At 44.1% G+C, this 10,646-nt stretch overlaps 1 protein-coding gene across 5 annotated transcripts; it reads right to left on the minus strand.

Annotated features, from left to right (window-relative positions):
• Positions 1-1,166: 1,166 nt before the first annotated feature.
• Positions 1,167-8,400, minus strand: pfkfb3 (6-phosphofructo-2-kinase/fructose-2,6-biphosphatase 3). Of its 5 annotated transcripts, none has more exons than XM_040174831.2 (15): positions 7,771-8,400; positions 6,646-6,774; positions 6,392-6,488; positions 6,242-6,308; positions 6,087-6,161; positions 5,942-5,998; positions 5,709-5,833; positions 5,423-5,630; positions 5,171-5,317; positions 4,979-5,083; positions 4,706-4,835; positions 4,452-4,579; positions 4,086-4,274; positions 3,805-3,827; positions 1,167-2,536 (listed from the first exon to the last, which is right to left on the minus strand). In XM_040174831.2, exons 1-15 carry the CDS (start codon positions 7,997-7,999, stop codon positions 2,530-2,532), a joined length of 1,716 nt encoding a protein of 571 aa, XP_040030765.2. In that variant the 5' UTR covers positions 8,000-8,400; the 3' UTR covers positions 1,167-2,529. The 5 variants fall into 5 exon arrangements, with proteins under 5 accessions (XP_040030765.2, XP_077957678.1, XP_040030764.2 ...); XM_078101552.1 differs by lacking the exon at positions 7,771-8,400 and adding an exon at positions 7,454-7,582; XM_040174832.2 differs by lacking the exon at positions 1,167-2,536 and adding an exon at positions 3,111-3,304 and having other exon boundaries at positions 7,771-8,398.
• Positions 8,401-10,646: the final 2,246 nt, after the last annotated feature.

A 10,646-nucleotide genomic window follows, 5' to 3' on the forward strand; every position in this document is an offset into this window, starting at 1 on the left:
ATGGGTCCCGGAGCCAGACCAGTTGAGAACCACTGGTGTACAACATATCTTTCCAATGTTTTATTTTTTAAAAATCATCATTTTGATAGTTTGCAAATAGTAACTTTTTGCGTTACACCAGAAACACACTTGGCAGCAGTGAAGTGCGACTTGAAGTGATCATTATATCACTTCTGCAGCCGGGAGGCCTACTTGTGGGTTTCCGGAAGGGAATCATTTTTAACTAACCGACTGACTGCGGTACAACGTCCGTTGACAGTATTCCCAATAGTTCCCATTTTAGTTTGGCCGCACTTTAAAGACACAGCTGCAGCTCGCCTAGCTCGGAGCGGCCCAACGCAGCTTCCTGGTTGTCTCACCGCAGTTGCTTTGGAAAAGGCATTTGCAAAGCAGGAAGCAGTAAAAGTAGCAGCTCGTTTGCATCTGTAAAGTGGTGAAAACGTCCCAGCTCATCAGCACGCCGGGATACAAACAGACAACGATAGATGTTTTCTGCATGGATCATATGAACCATGATGAGCGGCCCGCTAAACCCAAAACGTGGTGACACTATTGAAAAAGTCAAAGGGATTTCAAACAAAGAGCAGGACTCTTTTTAAAAATAAAAAAAATGATTACACACACACACACACACACACACATCACAATAAAGCTCTGTTACTTTGTAAAAATGTTTTGAAACATAGCATGTTACGAAGTGATTGTGTAGCATGTTGGCAGTCCAAGTTTTGTGCATAGGTTTCAATTTAGAGATCTAGAAAAACACAACGAAGACAATTCTATTTTTAAATTAAATTATTTTTGGTCACCAAGCACTGCCGGTCAAAGGTTTATTTTTATTTATTTTTTTTAATCAACCACAGAACTTGAATTTATTACCACCACAAGTGCAATAACAAAAACCTCATGTTGTGCTCAATCCTTTAAGAAGGAGAGCGCATGTTTTCAGAGACATCCTGAATCGCAGCCACTCAGGATTTGCCTGATAGGGGCCGTGCTTCTCACGGCCTGTGACTCATGAATCTTGTGAATGGGTTAGATAATGAAGGCAGGAGTGCCAGAAAATGCTGGGCACACAGCAGATCTAACTCCCTAACAGGAAACTGGGTAAAAGTAGGCTTAATGTGAATGCTGGGCCCGATGAAGATAAGCAAACCAAAACACTGTAAATGTTCCAGGAGTTCATTTATTGGTCCAGCAGATGCAAAAATTAACATACCGTCCACTCATGCATAGTCCTTGGAGATCAAAACAAGGTTCCTTTCACTCAAAGCATCCAAAATTACATATAAATAAATATGATAACAGTTTTTACAAAAAACTAATTTTCAAATATCTTGAGCAGAAATGTTAAAAGTTTTACAGAGAGAGAGATTAGCAACTTCGATCTCTAAAGATCGGGCCTTTCATAAGTACAAAAATACTTCTACAAGGGAATTTATCTCCTATGCAGTTATATTGTATGCACACACACACACACACACACACACACACTTAAAGATATTATCAACGGCACGCATTAATATAACAAAAATATATGCTTACATCTGTGCGGAGCATTGCAGCGTAGAAGACTTCAAAAGAAAAGAACTTTCAAATGATCGGGATGCACTGTAGTGTCAAAACTTACACACTGAAAAATAAAAAAAAATGTAAGTGATATGTGTAGTTATTAGACTACACATACATATATATTATGTGTAGTTATTAGTGACACGTGTTGGCCCTTCCCGAGCAATCGATTCCAGAGAAGCGGCGTCAGGCTTGCAAAACAAGCACTACAGGCACTCTACGGCAAAAATCACTTCCATCTCCGAGACATGACAAAATAAAATACAAATGTATACTCGTTGTGCAAAATAATCACATTTGTATAGTGTCAAATAACAGATTAAATCATAACGCTCTTCCATTGCACAGGTTTTTAAAAAAAATAATAATTGTGCATTAAAAACAGCAGGGCGTCTTAAAAACTTTACAATGTAAACTAAAATAGAATCCTTTACATTTGTATTAACAGTGCCATCATAAGTTAAGAATGGTTTGAAATATTTAACCTTGCCGTGACAGTTGGTCTCTCCAAATTAATAAACCAGTGAGACTAGTTCACAGAGAGCCATCAGAGATGTGGTGACCTACCAGTAATAACCGTCGATTTGAACGAGTCACAGTTCTCCTCTTTCAGTCTTATAAAAAAAACGGGACGTTAAAGGTTTTCCCATCAAACAAATACAATAAATTGAAAATGGCAAAAAAAAAGAAAGTAATAAATAGTCTTGATTCATAATGAAACATCTTTGAACAGAAATATCTGACTGGGCAGCGAAAAAATATCATGATCCTTCATGAATAATAAAGACTGAGGTTACTTGCGTGATTAAATGAGAAATTATACCAAAAAAGAAAAAAATATATGATTTAACTCTTCCTGGTTGCTTCGTGTTCAGAGAGCCTTTGTCAGCAGTCTGCTCATCAGTGAAGTTTATAGGCAGGGCTGCAGGACGTCCCGGAGGCCGGAGGAGTTCCTCCTCAGGTTCTGTAAGACCACAAAAAAGAAAAATGCTGTTATGGCTTTACACGTCTTTAGAAACTTTTCTATAGTTCTGATTCGTCAGATATTTTCAGAGGGTGTGAAAACCACGCAACCATGCAAGTTCATGTGTAAGTGACCAGGTTACAGTATACGTGCGCACACACCCACCCACACGGTTAATCCCTAGGAGATTAGGACGAAAGCTGAAAAGAGTCTCACACCCAAAAGCTTTGTCTGTGCCAGCAGACATCTTGTGCGAGCTAATCAGCGCACACTGCATGTTCTCTGCAGACATAAAAACTATTTGGTAAAACAAAAAAAAAAAAGTACATTTTGCAAGATATGTAGCATAAGACAGCTGCAACTAAAATTGGCCATTAAAAAAGGCAAAACACTGATTGGAAAGAGATAATATATCAGATCCTTTTAATTCAGCTCGTGGCACATTGATTGTGTCTCTGCGTTAAAGGAGAAGGCATGATGCCTATTTTTTTTAGGCTAATATTTCCCCCCCCCCCCCCCCCCCCTCACTAAACAATGCGCATTTATCATGTATTTGATACTTTTGATTAATTTGTTTAGTTCAGTGATTCAAAACCTCTGCTTGCTTAGGAGCATAAGCGTAATTGTGCCACAGTCATTTGATTTAGTCTGGTTGGTTATTAGTTCATCTTCTGGTAGAACGGAGCAACTGAGAAGCCTCCACAACGCATTTACCTCTGAAAGACTAAGAGGGAAACTACCTTCAGATATTGGAGGTGGGTGGTTCGTCTTTAAGCGAGCCATGAAGAGGCCAAAAATAAACCCAGAAACAAAAAGAAAACAACCAGAGTTCTCAGCATTGGTCGGCATGAGTCAGCGTAGTACAACAAGCCAGTTGTAGTGACGACTACAAGAATGACGAAGGCTGAAGGAATCCCAGGAATGCAAGCGGGGAAGTGAGGGTTGCTCATTGACAAACACAGCGCCAACGCTTTCTCATTTCCCTCACGGCTACTCACGAAATAAATGTTCCAGTTACATAAGCATGGAACGCTACGGCTCTTCTGTTAGAGCATTTGAAATAGGAGCATCATAATAAATATGATTAATAAAATAAATTACTATACATATTTACAGATTTTTTTTTGGACAAAAGAAACCTGCCTGTTCATTCCTCAAGTTGGAGAAAATAATAGTCGGCAGTGAGAAGTATGTAAAGAAAGATGAAGCATAAAGCGACAGGAAAACAGCGAGGAAGCCAGACACACGAGAGCGGAGTGAATACTTACAGGCAGACTTGGCCCAGCCAGCGCTGGAAAGGGACGAGGAGAAGAGCAGAAGAGGACAGGAAACCAGAGGGTGAACATACATGCAGCCGGCACAGAGAGCAAGACAGATGAAGGAAACGGGTAGAAACAAACATCTTGCCAGGCATCATCGGGCAGCTGCTGTTGACTTGCGTCTAAATCATTAGATCCTGGCTTGTCTCTTTATTCATAGTAACTCTGAACATGTAATACTGGGAAATTAAATGAAGGTGTGTTGTGCACATGTTTTATAAGAACGCTACCTGTCCAGCCAGGGCCAGAGGGAGGTGGGAGGGGCTGCAGAGTGCCAGCGAGGCCACGGATGGCGGTAGCTCCTGGATGGGAGCCTCGTCGAGGTCGTCGATGCGAGGTTTCTTGATGTTCGACTCGGGGCTGGTCAGAGGGGTCACACTGTTCCGCCTGAGCAAGCTGCCCGGAGCCCTCCTCATCTCCTGCAGAGTCAGAAATTATCAAGATGATTTAGACTTGAGAATAAAGCATTTGGTGGGGCTGCGTGTAACTCGCTTTTGATTCACCGGAACCACAATAGTTACACAGGATGTGACATTGACTTTGGTTCTGCGTGGACGAGAAGAACGTGTCCAGTGATCCGTTGAATGAAGCGTTACCTCCGGCCGGTCTCTGTGGGTGTTCACCGCCTCCACATTGAGAGAGATGGACTCCACCTTGCACCCGTAGGCGACCGGGGTGAGCTTCAGCACAGTGTGGAGGGGACACTTCAGGTAGGGCATCTCCTCTGGAACAAAAAGGAAGAAGAACAAAATCAGAGACGTGAACACGGGTGCGTCAGATTGGGGAATTGTAAATGTTTTTTAGTTAGTGGCACAAATCCAGAGGGATTTATGGGGCGTGTAGTACCCACCTGCACTCTTATCCAGGAAGTAGGCCAGCAGGCAGCGCATGACGGCCTGGTGGCAGATGACCAGGACGTTTGCTTGCCTCTCCAGGTCCATGATGACCGGCTCCACCCGCTGGACCAGGTCCTGGTAGGACTGCAGATGAGGTGAGAGGGCTGTTAATTATTGTGATTTCATGTGATTGTAGTAATCTAAAATACATTGAAAGGGAGGGTTGAATTCTTATATCTAAAATAATAATCCAGATTTTTAGAGAGTCCAGCGGACTGGGCGTGTACCTCCCCAGCAGGGTAGCGATAGTAGTATTTGTCTTCATCTCTCAAAGCAAACTCCTCCGGGAATTTCTCCTTTATCTCGTCGTACGTCATCTCTTCACACATTCCCTAAAGCAAAGAAGAGGTATACGATTAGACTCCTCCTCTCGCGGCTGTGTGGCGAGGTGGAGCGGCGTGCGATGGCCCGATGCTCACCGCGTCGATCTCGTTGAGAGCCTTCCACTGTTCGTACGGGACGCGCAGGTGCTCCGCGGTCTGGATGCTGCAACACAGCTGGCTGGTCCAGACCTTCAAGTCCTTGGGCTTCTGCTCCTCCACAAACCCAGCGAGGGCGGATGAAAACTACGGCAGGGAGGGGACAGTGTTCAGCACCTGAAGCGTAGCGGTCAAGCAAATATATATATATATATATATATATATCCCAGCAGTGTGTGCGGCGGCACGTACCTGCCTGCCCCGCGGCGAGAGGCCCGCGTCTCCACCCAGCCGCCCCTCCAGGTTGTCTGTGCTCTCTCCGTGCCGGCACAGGTAGATGGTGCGGGGCTGGACGTGGATGTTCATCAGGTAGTAGACGATCTTACTCTGGATGTGATCTAGGATTTGGTTGACGAGGAAACGCCGACCCACGTCTATCACCTGGATGAATGAGAGATCCCTGCAGGACAATCGGGACTCTTAGAGTTTGCGTGTGATACCGCCGACGTGCCGACAGAGATCCACGCTGATCGTTTACCTGTCGTACTGGTCGGGGTCAAGAGGTTGGTAGCTTGTTTTGTAGCAATCGATTCTCCTCTGGAAATCCAGCACGGCGTCGGTCGTGTTGCAGTCACGGTAGTCCGGGCACGACACCTTCACTTCCTGCGCAGGGAGGGAGATTGTAAGATGGCCACAAAACGCGCCTGATCCCAAAGAGTTATGATCATTTCATTTTTAGGCCACGCCAGGTTCCATTGTGATTTCCCTCACCATGATGTTCGATGCAATGACGCCGGGATCGTCGCACACAGACTCAATAAAAAAGATCTGGGAACAGAAAGGACCAATTGTTGAAAGTCGCCGCATCGTCGAGGACATTGTGCTTGACCCCTCGGGTCGCCATAGCAACACTTACCTTGAAGTCATTCTCGCTGCCAAACTGGAGGATCATGTCTCGCCTTTCTCTTGTTGTGTTCGTGGCATCGAAGACCTGAAGAAACGGACACGACAGCGTTGTCAGACATTTGGGTTTTCCTTTGGACAAAACAAGATGCATAATGGGAAACTCACCGCTACTTGGCCTCCCTCGTCTTTTAAATAGGACTTTACATCCCTCAAGGCTGCTAAGGCACATTGCCTAGAGAGAGAGAGAGAGAGAGAATGTCAATAAAGAGTAAACCGTAGCTTATTCTTTTTATTACGCACAGGTGTTGAACTCACTGCCTGATCTTAAAGGCGCACTCGTTATCCGGCTTGAAAAAGTCATAAGAGCTGTAGTTCTTGACCGCCTCCCTCCGGTACTCCCCGACGTTAAAGACTACAACACACACAGGAGAAGGAGCAAAAAAAAAAAAAAAACTATGAACGCAATATCCTGGAGGAAGAAACATCACTCGACGCAGCCGGGTGAAACACCCGGAGGAGCCGAGCGGCACCGATGAGCTACTGAACGAACGAACGGGTCGCTGCGGTACCTTTGGTGGGCATGCCGATCCAGTTGAGGTAGCGGGTGAGTTTCTTGGAGATGTACGTCTTGCCTCGAGCCGGAAGACCAACCATGACGATGACGGTGGGGGGGTTGGCGAAGTGTGGGGCGCCAGCCGCTGCGAAGAAGCACGGGAAGGCGTGAAACAGAGACAACAGCTTTGTAAGCAGGTCGACGACCAAGCAGAGGAAATCCTGTCCAGAATTAACTTCCTGAATGTACAGCTTGTGCCCAGTAACCCGAGAGCAGCCCACAACCAGACTACCACGGGGAGACGGCCCAAATAGCAGCTGCCCACCAGGAGCCGAGAACCTGGCAGAGTTCAGTGCAACACCCTCTGCACCCATGATCTCCATTACCCTCCCAGCAGGCACGTGGCCTTGTACCTCCACACCCACTGCACCCACTTTTCAGAACGGGGGCTCGCACGACCCACAGGTTGTTTTCACTTGACCCTGATGTACCGTAACATTTTCCCCTGGAGGATATTAATCAAAACGACATGCGGCTGCAGGTCGCTTCACATCGACTTGGACTCAAAGCGGGGCGGAGGAATGCTGGGCGTCGATACCGCGGAGGAATGGAAGATGGGATTTAAGTTGGCCGACTGAAGCAGTGAATACTTCTCATGTCCTCAGCGTCAGAAAAGGGTTTGTGACAACTCGCTTTTTGTGACAAAAACAAAAATTGTATTTTTTCTTTTTTTTTTTAAACGGGTCACACTCAAAGTCGATCCTAGGATATCAAGTTAATCAGCACAAACGCGCACGCGCACACCTCATCCATCTCCAACTCACCTGTCCTGCACGCCCTCTTTGTGCATCTAAATCAACTCCACACGTTATGGAGGGGGATTAATGTGTGCTGCTCGGGCGCGGGGAGGGCTGACGTTATAGGACCGGTGTGACTCAGGTGCACCTCGGTGGAGATAACACAAGTAAATTTGGAGTGACGATATGGAAGACATTTCCTTCTAACAGCCTCGTAAAGCTACGAGCTTCTCCGCGGACGCACGCGCACGTTGTCACGTAGAAACACAACTCAGACATCCGATCAAGAGAAGAGAAGAAACACGAAAGAAGACAACAAACCTTCTGGGATTTTTTTTTTTTACCTCTGCGGGGGGCCGGCTTGTCATCCTTGGCGGGCACCCAGATCTTCTGGGTCCGGTTCTGGGTCAGTTCTCTGGGCATCCCGTCAGCACGGAGGAGCCGAGTCGCTCGGATCCCGGTGGGGGGAGAAAGGAGTGAGGAGGAGGAGGAGGAGATGGCGGTTGTTGGAGCCAGAGACTTGTCCGTTTGCGTGTAATTTGCTGAACTCTTCTCAATGTGTCCGGTGCGCATGGAGCCGGTGTAAAATGCCGGTGTGCGGCACACATCCGCTATTTAACTCCGCCCGGCGCGGCCGAGTAACGTGACCGCAGTGACGAAACGTGCCGAGACGTGCGTGCGCACCGGCCATGCGCGCGCTCACACACAGGCAAACCACGGCGCGTCCCCGTGTGCACAGATTTCATAAGGTGATGATATTTCATGTAATCTCGGGAAGCGTGCTTTTTAAACTGACAATAGTAGCCAAAGTACCTTTTATTCGGCCTTTATCATCAGTATTTCATTATCAAGTTCATTCTTGTTATGAAACATGGTGATTTCATGTATTTTTTTTAAGCTTTTAGCTGTATCTTTAAACTACGGTTACAGAGGTGACAATACGTAATCAATGGATGCATTTAATTTTATTCTAAATTGGAAATTTCGCGATAAAGTTCTCACCCGTTTAGCGGTTGTTCTTTACATCACGTTCACCACGTCTTCAGTCCAAGTGACGTCATCTCACGCTGCCTCCTTCCTCACACTGGGTTGCCCCTGAGTCATAATGGGAATGACAATTGACAAATGTTGCATGATTATATATATATAATCATGCAACATTTGTCAATGTATGCGTGTGTGTGTGTGTGTGTGGATTTACAACAAAAATATAGAAATAAAAGACTAACGAGTAGACCTCAATAAATCATACTTAAACTAACTTAAATCAAATGTATTTGAGGCTAAATATAACATCTCACTGAACCTCTACTGGTTTATGCCACCTGGTTGCAAATGAAGACACACCCAACACACACATACACACACACACACACACACACACACAAACCATCTTATCCCACTATCACATTAAAATAATTTTCAAATTCAATATAAAAGATCAAAGATCAAACTTACTGACATTCGTGTAGTCATACTATAATGATTACGTTTTTTATAATTGAGTTATTAATCAAAGTGCATCCACGAGGGTCAAAGCTTACTTCATCATGACCTCATTTAATCTTTTTCTTTATATTATCGTTCTGTGAAGCGCCTCAGAACTTGCATACAGTAGAGGATGACGATTTAACTCATCAAACTACAAGTGATTATACACCTGTCTGTCTGAATCAGTAATGTAGTATTCCATACCCCATATTTTTACGCAGTTAACAAAGCAATGCTATTGAGAATACCTTTTACAGCGTAATGAAATTCCGTTGTTGCATCAGTTTGTGGCCGTACCCTGAACTCTCTCCAACCTTTCCCCCAAATCCTAATGCTTTATTGCATTCCAGCTGATATCCTGTCTATTTAGCTGGATTTATTCAACAGTGACAGAGTCTCCCGTGTTGATCACCTGAACAAAGGTCATCTGTCTGACAATAGACACAGAAGCATTCAAAGAACATTAACTATTACTTCGGATGACGTTGTGATGTTTCCACCTTACGGGTTCATTTGAGTCAGTCTGAACAAGGACTGTCATTGTGAAACTTTGTTTGGTTTGTGTTCATTGTCTCAATAGTGAAACTATTCTAAAATGTAATCTTGAGAAAGAAAGTGCGGTGGAGGATAATAAGCCTTCTATCTTATCTTTTTTTATGCACATAAAACCTCTCACATACTTGGCAAATGCGGAGTGTGACCATGTTTGAGATAGTATTTTGGAGGGCTAAACTGCTCCTAAAAGTAGCTGTTAATCCCGATGGGGCCTGAATGAGTACAAGGTAATAACAATATTATTTGTGATAAAAGCTCTTAATTTAAGTTTTTAGTCTGTGATCAAATGTACTTTGAATCACATCTATCTCAACAGAAATGTTCCCTTTGTTTGGAAGCGTTTACAATAGAATGTCCACTTCCCACTTTTAATCCCACTGACATGTGGAGATTCAGGAGACTCATAGCATGAGTTGTTCTTTGAAAGAAGTTCATTTAATCCTCGGCTCTCTAATGGCCTCACTGTGAATCATCAGCCAGCAGTGTCTGGGATCCACAGATCAAAATAACAAATCTCCTCCAGTGTTTTGTTTTGTTCATCCCGTTCATCAAACAGTGTACGTATCCCCACCCTTAACGCCACAACAGAGTAACACCGGAAACAAATGACCTTAAGAACAAGTCTGTGGTGACGTCTAAAAGACAAAGACCTGCACAGTTTCTATCTTCTTGCCTTCACCACATTTCAGCAGGAGGGCAGGACAGGTGAAGCCGAAGGGTCACATAATATACAGTATGTATCCAGTAGGCCAAAGAAACTAAGTACAGCTTTGAGGCACTTTTAATTTGCTTAAATATGTCCATAGTATCCTCCATAACTTTACTTTAGAGTACTTTCTTTTTCTCTGCCATGTTTATTTGGCCCTTATAGTCACGTAAAATATATATGATATACTCATCAAATATAAAACTGTTTAACCTTTACCAGTATTTATCAGCTGTTCCAGCCTCGTTTAAAATACCTGTTAAAGAACCAAAAAGATTAAAGCATAATTTCAGAATGAGAGCAACAATTAGATAAAAGACCCCTCAAAATAAATAAAAAATAACTTTTTTCTTTCTTCTCTCCTATCTGGTTGCTTTGGCAGTTTTATTTAAGTGAAGGAACTGACACTTCTATCCTCCAGTCGTTTAGCAAGTTCTAAATGCATTAAATTGGTCTGGAGAGAAACAT

The sequence above is a fragment of the Gasterosteus aculeatus genome, chromosome 4 (genome assembly GCF_964276395.1).
Source record: "Gasterosteus aculeatus chromosome 4, fGasAcu3.hap1.1, whole genome shotgun sequence".
Taxonomy (NCBI): Eukaryota; Metazoa; Chordata; class Actinopteri; order Perciformes; family Gasterosteidae; genus Gasterosteus; species Gasterosteus aculeatus.

Excerpts from the sequence above, each read along its gene's own strand:
- pfkfb3 (XM_040174832.2), bottom strand. The coding sequence starts at position 7,999 with ATGCGCACCGGACACATTGAGAAGAGTTCAGCAAATTACACGCAAACG. Across the intron at positions 4,580-4,705 it reads CTTCCTGGATAAGAGTGCAG|AGGAGATGCCCTACCTGAAG; the intron begins GTGGGTACTACA and ends TTTTTGTTCCAG. Across the intron at positions 3,305-3,804 it reads TGGCTGGGCCAAGTCTGCCT|ACGAACCACCCACCTCCAAT; the intron begins GTAAGTATTCAC and ends GCTCGCTTAAAG.